Genomic DNA, 17,337 nt, shown 5'->3' with positions numbered 1-17,337 from the left:
GAATTCAAACTCTGTTCAAAGTTTGAAAAATGTGTGGGAGACTACTCATTCCAACTTAATACTGTACTAGATTTATTTGCTAGTGCTTGAAAATTACTGCAATCTCCAACTCCAGTTTTCTTTACAAATTGTAGATCTTTAGAGTCATCCTTCCACTTTCTAAAAATGACTGCTGTATGGGTAGGGTTCTTCCCCCTGTCTGGATCAGGACTCAGGGCAGAGGAAATGATGGGGTTTAACTTTTTTCCCCAATGCCGCTGTCCTGATGAAGATCTTCCCCTAGTTCCTCCCTGGAGGGAAACTCCTATGGAGCAGCTTTGGGAAGATTATTGTAAGAGAGTAGCTTGACATGGTGGTTATCACTGAGTCTACAGCATAGAGCAAGGATTCACCTCCCTCCCTCCCCATCAGTCTACAGTACACCCTGGTCCTCATCCAGATTGTACCCCCTCATAGCTTTTTTCACATCATGTCTAGTTTATGTATGTGCTGTATAGTACTATATTTGTCACTTACATGGTAATATTTTAAGGCTGTTTGGAACTGATGTCTTGGGTCAAGAGTAGTGATTTTCAACCTTTTTCATCTCATGGCACGCTGACAAGGCACTAAAATGGTCAAGGCGCACCACCAGGTTTTTGACGATTGACAAGGCACACCATGCTGCCAGTGGGGGCTCACATCTCCCATTGGCCCTATTAATAAATGACCTTCCCCCAAATTCCTATGGCACACCTGTGGACCACTCGTGGCACACCAGTGTGCCACGGCACATTGGTTGAAAATGGCTGGTCTAGAGAGACATTAGGAAGTTTTGGACTTTCTGTGTGTTACATCAAGATCTTAAACTAGCAGTGAGGATAGTGCCTGAACCTTAGGAAAATGTTTTTATTTTCAGAACACTCTGGTATGACCCTGCCTCCTACCCAACATCTTGGCAACTGGACCCAACAGAAGGTCCTAACAGAGAAAGGCGCCGATTGCAGAGGTGCTACTTAACTATTCCAAATAAATACCTTCTCAAAGACAGACAGAAACCAGAAGGTAATTTTTAAAAATATCTTCTATGGATTCGGTTGCTCTCTAAAAAGAAGATATAATAATATGGTGTTTTTTTCTTTAATAGAGGTTATTAAACCCCCTCTGGCTTATCTGTTTGAAGACAAAACACATTCATCTCACTCTTCCACTGTAAAAGACAAAGCAGCCAGTGAGCATATAAGGTTAGTCTGTATGAAACATTAAACATTTAAATCCCATTTGATTTTTGGGCTTGTGGGAAAACAAGTAAAAGTGACATGGGAGCTATATTTAAGGAAGCATTAACATAATACAGGCTTGAAAATAGCAATTTACCTGTTTGCCCATGGCAGATAAGAATCCTTTCCATGTATCCAGAAATCTATTTGCTTGCCTTTTTTCCTTTTGCCAAGTAGAATATATGCTGTAGATTGCTTTGAATATATGAACCAAAGCAAACATCAGAAGACACTTTCGGCACCTTGAGGAATGACTACTTTATTCTGGCATAGGTTTTCATAGCTTACAACCCACTTTAGCAGATGCACAGGTGTTATCTTCAGCTGGAGTTATAAATGTGTGCATATATAAAATGGTAGGCAGTGAGGTCAGAAGGCCGCAAAGTTTAAATAAAGAGTACAGTCTGTGGCATTTCTATGTGAAGGTCAAATAGTCACAGTGACTATTCACAACAGCAGTGACTGGCCATAGCAAAGCAAAGTTAGAAAGTCGGTGTTCTCCTCACCAATTACTGCTATTGTGCATAGTCACTGTGCTTTTCTTATGTACCTCCAACTTTTGTATTAAAAATAGCACAGGCTGTATCTCTTGCATTTCAGTTGGCAGTGTTTACCATTTCTTCCTCTACATTTATATATCAAATATCTGTATCTAAATCTTCCAATTGTAGTCAGCGTGTAACTGAGAAGTGGATACTAGTCTATAAAAATTTGTCACAAATAATTTTTAGAGCTGAATAGAAAGAAGTCCCAGAGTGAACAAAAGGCACTTCCACTTGCACCTGTGGGGGAAGCCATGATTTCTGCTGACTTTTCCCTCCAGTGGCAGTGACTTGTGCTACTTTCTGCACTGTGTTCTGAACTCTTAACTTTAAGAGTTACATGGGGCTTCAGCAAGAGGGGGAAATGGAACATTCTTGCTCCACAAGTGGAACTCTGCTCACAGTTGTTTTAAGGCGCCATAACACACGTTTGGTTTGCTACAAAAAACTAACGTAACTACACCTCTGGAATATAACAAAGGAGAAGGTATGAAAGAGTTTGTAGTGCTTTCTAAACCAACCCTTCTATTTTATCAGTACAGACTTTTACTACCTTGAGCATTAAGGTACTCAAAGTTTGAATAAAAATTAAATCTAGAATTTACAGGGTCATGGACCCTGCATCAGTAGTCAAGGAGAATATTATAACATAGTGACTTTCAACTTTTTTTAATAATATGGCACACTGAGAAGGTGATAAAATTGTCAAGGCACACCATCAGTTTTTTGACAATTAACAAGGCACCCCAAACTGCTGATGGGGGGCTCACATACCCCAATGACCCTGCTAATGTATGGCCCTTCCCACAGTACAGTGGTTGAAAATGGCTGCTATAGCAGAATGTGCTATCCCTCAAGTATCTGACAAATACTTAAACAATTTCCTTTTGAATACCTCTGAAAAAGGTGTTCCACAGCTCCCTAGGCCAATGGTTCCCAAACTCGTGGGCCATGGCTCACCAGCCTAGGAAGTACTTGTTACTGGCCCCTTAAGGTGCGGAGGGAGAAGGCAGCAATGCAGTCCCCATGATCACACCACTACTTACCTCCCCCTGATTTTTCAGCTTACATCCCCCTGTTCTGGCCTCCAGGAGGAGGGGTGTGGAGAGCCCTGCAGGTGCCTCTGCATAGCTTCCCAAGACTTAGAAACATTAAAAATACCAATTGGAAATCGCTTCTGATTTTCGATCATGAAACCAGAAGTGGTTTCTGATCGGTGTATTTAACATTTCTAAGGCTTGGGGACCCCTGCAGAGGTATCTTTGGGGCTCGCTCATCCCCCAGAGGCCAGTACCAGGAAAGATAAGTTGAACCCCCTCCCCCTGTCCCCATAAGTTATGCGATCCTGGGGATCGCATCGCTGCCATCTCCCTGCCCCTGCAAAGACTTAGTGCTTCCCAAACTTCCAAGGAGAAGTTTGGGAACCATTGTCCTAGGCAATCTGTTTCATTGCTAGACTGTTCCTGTAGGTACAGTATTTCTGCTAGAATCTGTCTTATAACTTAAACAAAACGTAAATGTTTCCACCTTCCTGTTCTTAATTATATCAACTTCCCTCAAAATGAAACTAGAGAATATAATAAAATATGCATTACTAACGTATTTGAAATCTTGGAATATGTTGTTAGACATGTATTTGTCAGTAGTAGTCTTAAACAAGTCCAGGAGACCATAAAAACAAATGCTTGGTACTCGCTCTATACCTTTGCAGAGTGAATCGAAGATGCATCAATGTGGCACCATCTAGAGAGACGCCTGGTGAATTGCTCCTAGGTAATGCAAATTATTTTCAAAACCTCACAGTTCAGCTGTTGTGTAGCTTTTTATATACAGTTGTAGTTCTGTGAAACATTTTTTTGATTCCCTGGAGAATGTTGGAAAGAGAACTTCCAAGAGAAGACTATTTTTCTTGGGGCCCAATCCTATCCACATTTCCATCGCTGATGCAGCCCTGTCAGCTGAGTGTGTGCTGCATATTGCAGTGGAGGGGCAGTCATGGAGACCTCCTCAAGGTAAGGGAACATTTATTTCTCTTGGGGCTGCATTGTAGCAGCAGCAGCGCTGAAAAGTTGGATAGGACTGGGCCCTCAGTATGTCAACTACATTTCTGAAGGTTACGCTTTGAATGTGTCATTGCAATCTGTAAGCAAAGGAGATGGCACAATTTGCTTAAAGGCCACTGGTCTTTGTAACTCAGATTAGTTTGACAGAAGCAACACCCTGCTTTAACTTGGGAATCTTCTGTTCTGGGTTAGTAATCTGTCTAATACTGTCTATCTGACTCTCCCCTGCCTTCTACTTTTTTTTCTTTTCCTTCCCTGTAGTAATAAGCCTCAACATCCAACTCCCCACTCTGTTCCTCTTGCCTTATTTCTCTGTTTGCTTGTGACTCCTTACATGGGCTTCTCTAATTTCATATTTTATTAAACAAATTTCTATGCCTGCATTCATCCAATGTGAAATTAAAACATTAAAATGAAAATACAATCAATGAGAAACAAAATTGTTGCAATTAAAAGATCAGGAAAAGCAGGAGCTTTTAAAAAACTAAAACCATTCACAGAAGCTAAAAACTAGCTTTGAAAATTAAAGTTATAAAGAGACATTAAAAAGTCAGACAGCAGGAATGTCTTGACCTGGTGCATTTAAAAAAAAAAAAAGGCAGAGGTACCAGGAGAGTTACTTCAGGCAGGAAGTTCCACTTTAGTCTTACTGGGACCCACGGTACCTGAGGCTGATCCCTTATCCAGGATTGCTCGTTGCTTGTAAAACATATTCTCAGTTGCCCTGTAGTATCTCTGTACCTTGAGGGAGGGGGAAATGGAGTAAGCACTGTACTGCTTGGGTATTTGTCCAAACAGCTGTGATGGTAAGACTATTTTCTTATCAATTTGCTGACCGCAGGGACGTTCTTCCAGTATTGATACTTAGCACAATAAACTTGCTAAATACAAACTAGGCTAAAATTGTATATTTCATAACGATTCTTATGTACAGGCAAATGTGGAATGTATTTTGTGGAAGATAATGCTTCTGATACAGTTGAAAACTCGGTAAGTAAAACTGCAAATTTATCCTATATTTTCTAAACCGGATTTTTTTTTCCTAATCAGTTTATACTCAATAATTCCAGAGATAATCTGTAATCTGATAATGTTAGTCCTGGGATATCCATGCATATTGATGGTATGCATACATCCATGCATGTATAGATGCATATCTATATGATAGATCTATAGATAGGTCTATCTGTATGATAGATGCATATCTATATGCATACATCCATGCATATAGATGTATCAATTTGAGTTGTGATTTTTTATTAAGAACATTCAAATTTTTCTTTGTAAATATTTCAAAAGTAGCCTTCTTGGGTACAAAAATATATTGAAAACACAAATCTAGCCAAGAAAATTCAATTTTAAGTATTTGTGGATTTTTGTTTCTATTTTCAAGGTCTAGAACCTCTAGTCAGTGTTTTGTTTTCATGAACTGCAATGTATAAATTGATTCAGAAATCAGTTTCTAAAGTCTTTGGAAATTTTGAATGCTGTTTGGCTAATATGAGCCTTAAAAAATAAAAATACAGGTTGACTCAGTATCTGAGAGGGTTCTATTCCTGAAACTACTGCAGATACCAAAATCTGTGAATTGTTGAATCCACTGATTTTTAGCCCCTGGAAACCTCAAAATCTAACCTTATCTGTCCACCCATGGCTTCTGCGGGCCACAGGAAAACGGCAATGGCATTTTTTTTGCCCTAAATGGGTTTTCTGAGGCCTGCAAAGGCTGTGGGTGGGCGCGCAAGCCTCGAAACACCCTCCAGAGGTGACCTGCTCTGGTCACCTTCAGAAGATTCTGGTAGGCCATCCCGTGGAGGTTTGGAACTCTTGAATTATGAAATTCACAAATACTGAATCAGCAGATAGCGAGGGCCAACCTGTATGGCTAAAACTATCTGGATATTTAAACACACCACAGATATGTGCTGTGTTACTAGCACATCAAAGAAATGTGTTTTAAATTTTTAACTTTTTAAAATGGATAATAACCATAATATGCTGCATTTTCTTTAGAGTTTTCATGGAGAAACTGAACCAGCATCATTTTCTTGGACATATGAAGAAATCAAAGAAGTTCACAAGCGTTGGTGGCAATTAAGAGACAATGCTGTGGAAATATTTCTAACCAATGGCAGAACTTTACTTTTAGCTTTTGACAACACAAAGGTAAATTCAACGGTTTGAGTACAGGTGGATCCTGACTTAAGGCGATCCAACATACAGACGTCCCTACTTAAGGACAGCCATGTTGAGCTTTCATGCAGGTGCAATCTGTCCACTCCAACATTTCTGTGCAGTCAAAATAATGCTAGTTTGTGAGGGGGAGAAAGACATTCATTTAGGGGCTATGAAAGAGGGTGCATTTTGGAAATGCAAAAGTGGTGGATAAAGAAGAGCCAGTTCAGTATTTAATAGAACTGTACTTGTGTTCCTCTCCAGCTAATACAAATGCAAATTATAACTTGTAAAATGTAAACTGCAAGTTGTAAAGTGCAACTAGTACAAATGCAGTCCCCCCAATCTAAGGTGGTCTAAGGTCCATTTTGTACATTTCAGGGTTACTTTCTCTAGGGAGTGAATCATTATATCTTTTTTAGATAATAATGTATTTTGTAGAAATAAATATTTTTGTACTGTTTTTCAACCACTACAGAAAATTGTTCACAATTTCTCTTACTTTGCATAAATAAAAATGTTTCAACTTCAGTATGGACCTCCAGAATGTAAACTGTACTTATGTAGGGGACTACCTGTATATAGCAAAAGTGAGAATAGTTTTGCCTAAAATGTCTTTAGAACATATAAAAATAAAATTAAAGATTATTTTTATTGCTTTTTTTTAAGAGCTTGTTTTTCAGTAAGGGGAAATTAGTAGCATATGACTGAAAATGATTGATTTCTTTTTATCAGGCATGTGTTCAATCACAACAATGTCTGTTGTTGCAATTAGTTTGATTCCTAATAAGAGGAGAAATAATTAGTTTTGAAACTTGAAGTTTTACTGTAGAAGGTAAATAAAATTTGACAGAAATGATATTCAGTTTCATTTTAATTGACTTGCAGTGAAGGTTGGATATCTATTCGTTGTCTTGTGAGAATCTTCCCCCACAACCCTGACAGTAATGATGTCATACTAAAATTGCTATAGTGGCATATTAGCATATGAAACATTCATTTCAATCCTCCATATAGGAATTGAATAACTACTTGAGACGATTGCTATCCTTTGAAGGGTATCATATAAAATGGCATGAAAAATTGCATGTGCCCATGTGAAACTAATATTTACCAAGACATCAATGGTGCATGTAGATACCTGTGTTAATCTGGCTAGAATCCTGAAATGTATGAATTTTTTTAGAATGCGGAAAATTTAGCATGCTTTGAGAGACTATATCACTTGAGGTTTGGTAAAAGCTTCCTGTTTTGATCCTTTTTAGGTGCGTGATGATGTGTACCACAACATCCTAACAAACAGCCTTCCTAATCTATTGGAATATGGCAACATTACTGCATTAACTCACCTGTGGTATACGGGACAGATCACTAATTTTGAATACCTAACTCATTTAAACAAACATGCTGGCCGTTCCTTCAACGATCTTATGCAGTATCCAGTTTTCCCCTTTATACTTTCCGACTATACTAGTGAAACACTGGACCTAAATGATCCATCTGTTTATAGGTAATGAGTAGTGTCCTTTAACTGTAAAGATTATTTACTTTTATTAGAACTTGTCCATTTAATCTGTATTCGTCTTCACAGTAACAATAGTCTGTGAAAATGACAAGCCTCTAATATTTGTCTAATTTCAGAAATTTGGTCAAACCAATAGCTGTACAATCAAAAGAAAAGGAAGATCGTTATGTGGATACTTATAAGGTATTAAAATATATTGGCCCTTCTTGTTTAGTGCCAAATTGGTAAGGAAGCGAAGTTCTATCTAACTCTTGCAAGATCAGCTTATATTCTGCAACCCTATAAATGTTTTTTGGCTGCTGATTTAAAATGAGTGATGGGAAAATAGAATACTCGTAACCAAACATTCTTATTCATGCTGGCTTCTTTTAAGAAGCAATTGCGTGTATCTTATCCATGAACCTCAAAGATACTTTAAGGGTGGTGAGGGATACCTTTCTTAGCTGCTGCTATTCATCCTCCCAGCCTCTCTGAGGTTCTTTGATCCAGTCAGTCCTGAGCTGCTTTTGTGTTGGACTAAATATTATGAGGTAAACTGTAAAGAGGTTGTGGTTGCTCAACTTGGTAAAACACCTTAGCCAAGTTGGGATAAACTTGGTGACTAGACTTGTGTTACATGATCATATTGTTCTTAAAAAGATACTACATGTTTGAACCTACTTATCTTCAGATTTTCTGTCAGCAGATTTGGCTCAACACGGGTCCCCCAGACCCGTGTTGAGCCAGACTTAGCTCAGTTTGAACTCTCTGAAGGCAACCAGAGCTGTGCTCCGGTCACCTCTGGAGGGTTTCCTGAAGCCTGCAGAGCCTCTGGGGCTTCCCTAGCCCTCCTAATGCCTTTTAAAAGCATAAAAAGTCACTTCTGGTTTTCCTTTGAAAACTGGAAGTCATGTTTTTTTCACCTCTAAGAGGTGTTCTGAAGCCCTCGGGATGTGGGCAGACGCAAGCGGCCTCTGCAGGCTTTAGAAAGCTCCCCAGAGGTGACCAGAGCACAGCTCCAGGCACCTTCAGAGGGCTTAATGGGATGAAAATAACAATTTGCTTATCCACAGTTTTTGGTGTCTGCAGGGGTTCTGAAAATAGATTCTCTGTGGGCACTGAGGCCCCACCTATATTAGTCACTTCTCTCACTACTTTTAATAAAACTCATTTGTCTAGTTTCTACAGGCTTCGTGGACTATACATATTGTATAATCATCACCTGTTCATTGAAAAGAGACCCAGGTCTGTAGCTTAGATAACACAAGTGAAAGCCAATCAGTATGGTGTGTCTGGCAATACTGGAGGTAGAGAAGTAGTTTGGGGAGCAATTTTGTGCCAAAAGAATTGTGGATGGAGAAAAAATAAAAACTCAAAATTTCAATTTGCTGCTGCTGCTAGTTGTTGTTTTCCTCCCAGCTTGCTCAGTATTTTCTCATAAGAATGATGGGGGGAGGGGGGAGATTACACTTCTTATCTTATGACAAATATACCCTAGGAGGAAGCATCACCTGAATAGGACATGGCGGATACTCATCAAAATCAACTTGGTGAATTGACTCATTTGTTATCAATAAGGGCAATATCATATACAAACATAAGGCCTTTATTGGCATGGATAAAGGAAATACAGAGCAACAAACAAACATCCAGAACGCGCGCACACACACAAAAACAACAAAAACAGAAACAATAAACCAATAATAATCACCCAATACCCCTCCCCCCATTCACCATAATATAGCAGAAGACCCAGAATTCCGTCCTGCCAGTATCCCAGAAACAAAGTTGGCAACCTTGTCAAGAGAGTCAGTTTCCTCTATAGAAAGAAGGGTTTGTAATTTAAATGAGTCCTCCCAACCCTGCATTTTGTTCAGCAGTGGAGCCAGATAGTTCTTAACCCCTTTGTTTATAGCAATGGGGTGTGTTGAGGCTACCACTCCTGGTATATCTGACTTTACATGATGTGTTGGAGTATAAGATCTTAATTAACATCAATAGTCTTTTATCAACCCCCATGCTGGCTAATTTAGACCAAAGAAGATCTCTATCAATGGAATCAAACGCAGCTCTTAGATCAAAAAAAGCCAGGTAGAGTCTTGCCTTGGCTTTCTTAATCTGTTTATGGACTAGGTGAGATAAAATTAAACAGTTATCCATTGTTGATTAAGGGCAATATCAGTGTGCTATCTCGGATAGAAATTTACTCACCTGTGTTTTCCCATTACAGTACCTAGAGGAAGAATACCGTAAAGGAGCTCGAGAAGATGATCCGATGCCACCTGTGCAGCCTTATCACTACGGCTCTCATTACTCCAATAGTGGAACAGTTCTTCACTTTCTGGTTAGAATGCCTCCTTTTACAAAGATGTTTTTAGCATATCAAGGTAAGATTTTGATTTTTCATTATATAGCTGTATGTGTATGAACTTTCATACAAAAGAATAATGGGTTATCTAGCTATAAAATACAGAAAAAGCAGCTGAAACATTGTGTTGGTCTGTGGAACTTGTTCAGTGTAGGAATAAAATTATGTACAGGTATGTGCCACTTAATAATGGGGGTGCATTCTCTTGTCATATGATCAGGTTGTTAAGTGAACATTCAGCCCAATCTCTTGCCTTTGTTGTGTAAAGAGACACTCCTTGCTAGATATGTAACCTGGCTGCGCAGGTTACTGGTGATAGATAGCCTCTCCTTTGCATTAAGAACCAATTTGTTGTGTAAACGGAAACTCTGCTGCAGGCTATGGGAGTCCTGACTGTCTCATTAAGAGTCTTTGTTGTGCTTTGATCACCATTGTATTTGCGGTCCGTCATTAAGCAGAAAGTTGTTAAGCGTTGCACGCCTGTATGTTTAATATGAATAAAGTGTGTCTATTTTATATAATAGTATATATAGTATAGTATATAATAGTATTATAACTGATGAACAAGTACAACTGTGTAATTAGCATATGTTCCTCTTTGCGATGTAACTGAATTTATTTGCTTTATTTTGTAGATCAGAGTTTTGATATTCCAGACAGAACTTTCCACTCTACTAACACGACCTGGCGTCTTTCGTCATATGAATCTATGACAGATGTAAAGGAGCTCATTCCAGAATTTTTCTATCTTCCTGAGTTTTTGGTTAATCGAGAAGGTATATTGAGAAATAGTCTGTAAAAAAAAATCATTATATATTTATTTGATTTCCAATTAATAAGCTAATTTTTTTTATCTGGAAGAGGTGGACATAGACAATAAACAACAACACTGTTGCAGAGAGGGCAGTACAAACAGTCTGAATTTTTGGTCTCACAGATTATATATGTTTACGCTTGCAAACTAAATAAGCAGTAAAAGAACATTGGTAACACTGTGTTTTTGAACCAACAAAGAGTTTTGTGGCATTTAAGGATTAACCTACTTTGTAAGAGTCCACTTCATCAGATGTCTTCAACTGTAATCCTCAGTAGGCAGGTACAGTATATATGTGCACATTGGTATACACCTTTTTAGGTGGCGTAGATCCAAGTAGCCCCATTCCGGCCACTGCCACACAAAATGAGGTAAGGGGAAGTGATTCCCCGTGCCATGGGTTGCACCACAGCCAACCCCAAACCTGCGCTGCATACAGCTCAGGTTAGGTTTGGGCTGCCCGTTAACTAACTCTGGATTTTTATTTTTTTTTAAAGGCAAACAAAACATTGTCTGGATTAACTCCTGCAGTGATTGAGTTTACCCTTGTAAATTCTAATTTACGTTTTTTAAAGATTTTTTGTTGAAAAATTCTCTTCTTTCAAGACAATGTGTGCCTTTCCTTGAAACCTTTCCTGAAGAAATAAGGTTTTTAACATTTAAACTTTCCTTGGACAGTGCTCAGTGGGTATTGATTTACCTACCATCTTGGTACTGATACCTGAAGTGTTAAATTTAACTGCAGCTAGGACTTAGGTGAAAACTTTTGTTCGTTACATTCTGAACTTAGTAAAAGAGTGGTTTTCTTATTTGAAAAATCATTCATCCAAATCTTTCATGTAATGAAGGATGTTCTAGGAACATAGACTGCAATGAGCAGTATCCTAAGTAGCAGTAGTACAAGGCATCTTCACTGCTTTCTCCTCAATACTGAATCTGCACTTTGAACAGCCACCTTGAGGGTTGCAGGGTCCCTACCCTCTGTGCAGAATGCAGCATAGCGGCTGCAGGAAAAACTTGGAACTGCAAGTGGAGCTGAACCTCGGCTCCTGGAATCAGCTGTTTCTAGGTATTTTTCCCCTCACTGAGTACAGTCACATTCTCAGCCTGACTTACCCCACAGGGTTCTTGTGAGGATAAAATTAGGAGTGGGGGATGGTAGGAGGAAATACAATACATTACTCTGATAATCAGTTCTCGTAATGGCTATTCAAACCAAAGTCAACTAAAATAAATCACTGTTTATTTTTATAGGATTTGATTTTGGGGTGCGTCAAAATGGGGAAAGAGTGAACAATGTCAACCTCCCACCATGGGCTCGGAATGATCCCCGGCTATTTATCCTGATCCACCGTCAAGCTTTAGAGTCTGATCATGTTTCCCAGACAATCTGTCACTGGATTGATTTAGTGTTTGGGTATAAACAAAAGGGCAAGGCTTCAGTACAAGCTATCAATGTCTTTCATCCTGCTGTAAGTACCTCTTCATGAGTCATTTTGTCCATGGATAAATTATATACAGAATTACTGGGGGGGGGGGGAGGTTGTGTTAAAGAAAGGTTTTTATGTGACTTTCTTTCAAATATTTTGCCATCTAAAGAACCTTAGAATAAAGAGAGGCTGCAATCCTAACCACACTTTTCTGAGAGTTAGCCCCGTTGAACACAATAGGACTTACTTCTGAGTAGACCCGGTTAGGATTGTGCCCTCAGTTGCTCATTGTTCTCTCTAAGGTGCGCAGCTGAGTGGCTGCGCACCTCCCTGCTGAGCACTGAACAGCGCAGACCTCTGCAACCCAGAGGTCCAATGATTATGTTATTCCTGAATGCCTAGAAGCGGCATTGGAGTGAGTTGTGACACCACATGGCTGTGGGAAAGGTCCATGCATGAGTCAGCATGAGGATGCCTCACAGGAGAATATTGGTTAGAGTGCAATTTTGATTGATGCCCTATTGATATTTCATACATGACCCTATTGACTTCTTCAGAGGCTGTTACTACAGTGTTAGTCCACTGTCATTTGCACTGTAGAATCTGAGTTACTCAGAAAAACCAAGAACATGCAAATTTCTTTATTTAAAATATTTGTCCTGCATTTCCAGATTGGGGTATTAAATTGATACAATTGAAATACTACAATGATTAATTAATGAATGAAAAATTCATTATGTCAACCCACCAGGAGTTAAGAGCCCAGACAGCAGTAAAATTGCAGCAAGTCAGGTTGTGTCACTTTTGCTGATTTCAAGATTACCTACTACAGATACTCAAGTATAAGTCGACCCCACAGATAAGTTGAGGGCAGGTTTTGAGCCACAAATCATGGAATTTTCTGTGACCGTTGGATAAGCCGGGGGTTAAACTTAGGGGGGTGTCTGACTCAGTGGCATGTGAGGGTCATTTGGCACCCAGGGCCCATAAATTTTTGGCACGTCCCATAGAATGAAATAAAAATTAAATAGTATATTCTACAATTAATTCAAGTATATTATTAAGAAGCATTAATACACTGTCAATCTCTTGCTATGAAATTCAGCATGCTCTGACACTTTTGACTATTGAAAGAGGATGAGGTGAAGGAAGACCACTGGAAATAAGGCAAGAATTAGCAGCTATCAAAGCACCTATTCCACCTAAAGGAATTATTCTCTCTCCTGACCCTTTCAAAATTTAATGTATTACTAGTAAGGATCAAGAAAATACTCAGAGATAATTTCTCAAGCATAAGATTATTCACATGCACCCCCAGTGGTTAATGTAGCATCAAAAGCCTCTAGGAACACATATACAAGAATTTAATTTAAAATATCCATATCATAATAAACAACAGACAACTAGCAAGGCTGCAAGAACACAACTAGTAAAAAGCCAAAGTGTGAAGTAGAATAGAACAAGCCAATAAGATTATTCACACACAACCCCAAGTGGGGGGTGGGGACCTCAGGGATGGCAATTAATCCCTTACTTCTCCCCCAAGACGGTTTCAGTGGCTCCTGCATGGGCGAAGTACATTGCAATGGGATCTCAGGCAGCTAAACTTTGCTGCATAAATGCCAGATTGCCTGGGGATACTGCAGAAGCAAGCATGCTCTCTTAAGCAGCAGTTGCTTCAGAGCTCCTGCCAGCATACAGCTAAGATCTCTGGCTAAAATACCTGTTGCTGCAGAATAATTCTACTTTAAATTCTACTCTCTGCTTTTCCTGTGTTTTTCATCTTTGTAAGGTCTCCAGGACTCTTCCAGTGAAAAGAACACACACACAGGGAGACTGCTTTTCTCTCTCTTTCACAGATGCTCCCCCACATACACAAATGCAGGGACTTTTCCCCTCCAGTCCAGCTTCATTGGTGAGGGTGGGGGGAAAGGAGGTTAGGAAGGAGGTTTGCAAAAAGCTTTGGAAGGGAGAGATTGAAGTGTGACTGTATACAGTTGGGGGGGGGAGGTGGAGAGAAAACAAGAAGAGGGAATAGACTGGGAGCCCAATCCTACGCATGCCTACTCAGAAGCAAGTCCCTTAATAGTCAATGGGGCTTACTCCCATGAAAGTGAGGATAGGATTGTAGCCTTAATTGCGCGTGCGTTTGCGCTCGCTCTCTCTCTCGCTCTCTCTCTCTCTCTCTCTCTCTCTCTCTGACACACACACGCTCTTATCCTTTTATAAAAGTTAACGCCCTCCAGCACAACTTCATAGTGGTGAATGATTACGGGGAGAGGGGTTGAGAAACAAGGTGCAGCCTTCTGCAGGCTGCCTCTCTCTTCAATTTTTTTAAAAAGATCACTCTTCCCCCTTCCCTCACCCTGTCCAGCTTCATCTGTGGGGAGATGAGAAGGGGGTTAGCAAGTTGGGCTTTCCAAGGGAGTGCTTGAAGTTTATATACAGTAGGAAGGGGGGGAAAGGGGAACAAGACGGAAAGAGGAGATGGACTCAGCCCTTTCAAATGACTGCTTCTCCCTCGCTCAGACGCCCCCCTCCCGCACATGCACGCACACACACACAGCTCATTGTCTCCTGCGCTCCTACTCTGTCTTCGGTGTCTGATGCCTCCGTGGACACTGGTGCTGAGAGAGGGGGGGCTGCTGATGGCTGCAGTGGCAGATGCCCCTGCCCTGCAGGCTCCTGCAGCTGGGCAACAGCCTGAAGGAGCACGTGGAGCGCACCAGCAGGCAGCTGTGAATGCTCAGCAGCAGCCCCAGCCTGCACAACGCCTCCTCTCCGAAGAGATCACTTTCTTTCTCATCCCACATAGAGATTGGCTGGCTCACTCACCTCCCCCCACCCTCACTGCTTGCATGCCCCGGAGATAATGCAAGGCAATGATTCAGGCTTCATTTCTGGGAAGAAATTTTTCGCCTTATAGGCGAGTATCTACAGTAATCAAATTTTACATTCAGATTTAAAGCAGTTTCTTTCTAAAATGATGGCTAAATGTTAGATGGTTGTTCCACAATGCAAATACTATAACAATGGGGAGATGGGTGAAATAGCATTCTCTTTGTGGCAGTAGTTTTTAATTTGTTCAGAGTTACAGACAGTAGAAGTAACAAATAGGAGAGATGTCATGGACCATTTACAAATAAGATCAGAAAACAGTGGTTGGAAAAAGCATTTCCCCCTTGCTCGTTTCTCTTCCAGGCTTTGGAACTGTCTTTCTTTTGTTTGTTCTGTATACTTTACTTTGGCCAAATTGAAAACAAAGAGAGGGTTGTTTGTACGAATAGTACTTTCCAGTCTGAAATCTTGGTATTGGACAAGTGCATCAGACTATGCAGTGAGAAATCCTTTTGTTTTTTTTAATAGATCTTTGTTTGGCTCACATTTTAGACATACTTTGGAATGGACGTATCTGCTGTTGAAGATCCAGTTCAAAGAAGAGCCCTAGAAACAATGATAAAAACATATGGACAAACCCCTCGCCAGCTCTTCCACACTGCACATGTCAGCAGACCCGGATCTAGACTCCTTATGGAAGGAGAGCTCCCCGCTGCAATGGGATTGTTGGTGCAATTTGCTTTCAGAGAAACAAGGGAACATACTAGAGAGATTGTGTATCCGGTATGTCACTGTGAGGCTACTCCATTTTAGGCTGTGTTCGTTTTTCAGCTTCTAGCACTAGAGAGCTATTCTTCTTTCTCCTTCCAGCATGCTCAGGTCATGTTCTTGGGTGCCCTCCAGGGAGAAAGGTGGATTACAAATCAAATAAATAAATGTTCTTTCTTTCAGATTCTAGCATGACTGCCATGCGATTTGAATTGTGAGCTCAGAGCTAGAAAAGATAGCCACCTCAATGCATTTATTTCTGTGGGTAGCAACATGGCTGCCTCCATACATTATGGTAATGATGTGGCAGCCTCCATGTGTTTGATTTTAGTAGCTCCTCAAGGTTGGATGCCATTTTGTCATTTTTTAAATGAACTACTCTAGAGGCATGCTAGAAACTTCACTTCCTCCTGTTTGAAAAATGAACATAGCCTAAGTACAACTTTTCACTCTGGTATGACTGTCTGTATGTTTTGTTTTGTTTTAAAGTGTGCACTGCATTCATTTGCTTTTAGCCAAAGTTTGTCAGCTATGTACTCATTTGGGAGGAGGTTTTTATTTTGAAGAAAATTGTTACAAGTGCTCGTGATTTGAACTCTTGCTTAAATGTTTAGGAGTTAAAATGGGTATAGAATGGAAGTTGTCAAATGGCACATGTTGATTTAAGTGAGAATTAGTAAAACATGAATCCTGTATCTCCAAGGGTACCCTCATACCTCACACTTCAGTAAGTTGTATTCCCTCTCCATCATCCACTCTTTCGTTCCTTAGTAGGACTTTATTGTAATTTTGTTCCTTTTCAGCCTTCTGAGATAGAAATGGAGTCTCAGGTACATCTGTATGGCCATACTGCAGAAATCACCAGCTTGTTTGTTTGTAAACCCTACAGCATAATGATAAGCGTGAGCAAAGATGGAACTTGTATCATAGCTGACTTTAATTGTGTCTATAAATACAAAGACTTTTGCACAGAAAAAGCTGCATGAACATTGGTGGCAAGGCCAGCTGGAATGGTACCAGTCTTACCCAGTTTGACCATCTGCATAGGAATCAGAGCTGCAGATCTGCTTTTGGAAACTCTTACTGTCTTACACTTATGTGTTTTTCTTCTCAAACTCTCACCTTTTAATATTTTAAAGTCCTACCTATCACTGAAGTTAACTTTATCTACTGATAAATATCTATTTAATCTATTTCAAATAACATTCAATAACATATGTAAAAGGCTTAAGTATATTGAGATACATATTTGTTGACAATCATTTTATTTCTTTGTACTAGAGTCCTTTGCCTTGGATTAAAGGCTTAAAATGGGGGGAATATGTAGGTTCCCCCAGTGCCCCAGATCCTGTTGTCTGCTTCAGCCAGCCGCATGGAGAAAGGTTTGGTTCCCTGCAAGCTCTGCCAACGAGAGCAATTTGTGGTCTGTCCCGAAAATTCTGCCTTCTGATGATATATAGCAAAGAACAAGGTAAGGATGCTAACTTTGTCATGGGAATGCTGGGATTGCTGTGATGAAATTTAATTGGATAAATTACCTCTTGCCCGCTGAAGTTTGTGCTTCCAGTGGATTTCT

At 40.0% G+C, this 17,337-nt stretch overlaps 1 protein-coding gene across 1 annotated transcript in view; it reads left to right on the top strand.

The window, feature by feature from the left end:
- LYST (lysosomal trafficking regulator) overlaps nucleotides 1-17,337 on the top strand; it is an 84,932-nt gene that overhangs the window by 55,722 nt on the left and 11,873 nt on the right. The window contains exons 33-44 of the mRNA XM_066617076.1: nucleotides 899-1,044; nucleotides 1,127-1,223; nucleotides 3,513-3,574; nucleotides 4,799-4,854; nucleotides 5,878-6,030; nucleotides 7,305-7,549; nucleotides 7,681-7,747; nucleotides 9,774-9,930; nucleotides 10,547-10,687; nucleotides 11,980-12,197; nucleotides 15,546-15,776; nucleotides 17,043-17,232. Coding sequence (XP_066473173.1) covers nucleotides 899-1,044; nucleotides 1,127-1,223; nucleotides 3,513-3,574; nucleotides 4,799-4,854; nucleotides 5,878-6,030; nucleotides 7,305-7,549; nucleotides 7,681-7,747; nucleotides 9,774-9,930; nucleotides 10,547-10,687; nucleotides 11,980-12,197; nucleotides 15,546-15,776; nucleotides 17,043-17,232 — 1,763 coding nt within the window. The remainder of the gene's footprint in view (nucleotides 1-898; nucleotides 1,045-1,126; nucleotides 1,224-3,512; nucleotides 3,575-4,798; nucleotides 4,855-5,877; nucleotides 6,031-7,304; nucleotides 7,550-7,680; nucleotides 7,748-9,773; nucleotides 9,931-10,546; nucleotides 10,688-11,979; nucleotides 12,198-15,545; nucleotides 15,777-17,042; nucleotides 17,233-17,337) is intronic.

This window comes from Tiliqua scincoides, chromosome 1, assembly GCF_035046505.1.
Source record: "Tiliqua scincoides isolate rTilSci1 chromosome 1, rTilSci1.hap2, whole genome shotgun sequence".
Classification (NCBI taxonomy): Eukaryota; Metazoa; Chordata; class Lepidosauria; order Squamata; family Scincidae; genus Tiliqua; species Tiliqua scincoides.
This window is presented reverse-complemented; position numbering and strand designations above follow the sequence as displayed.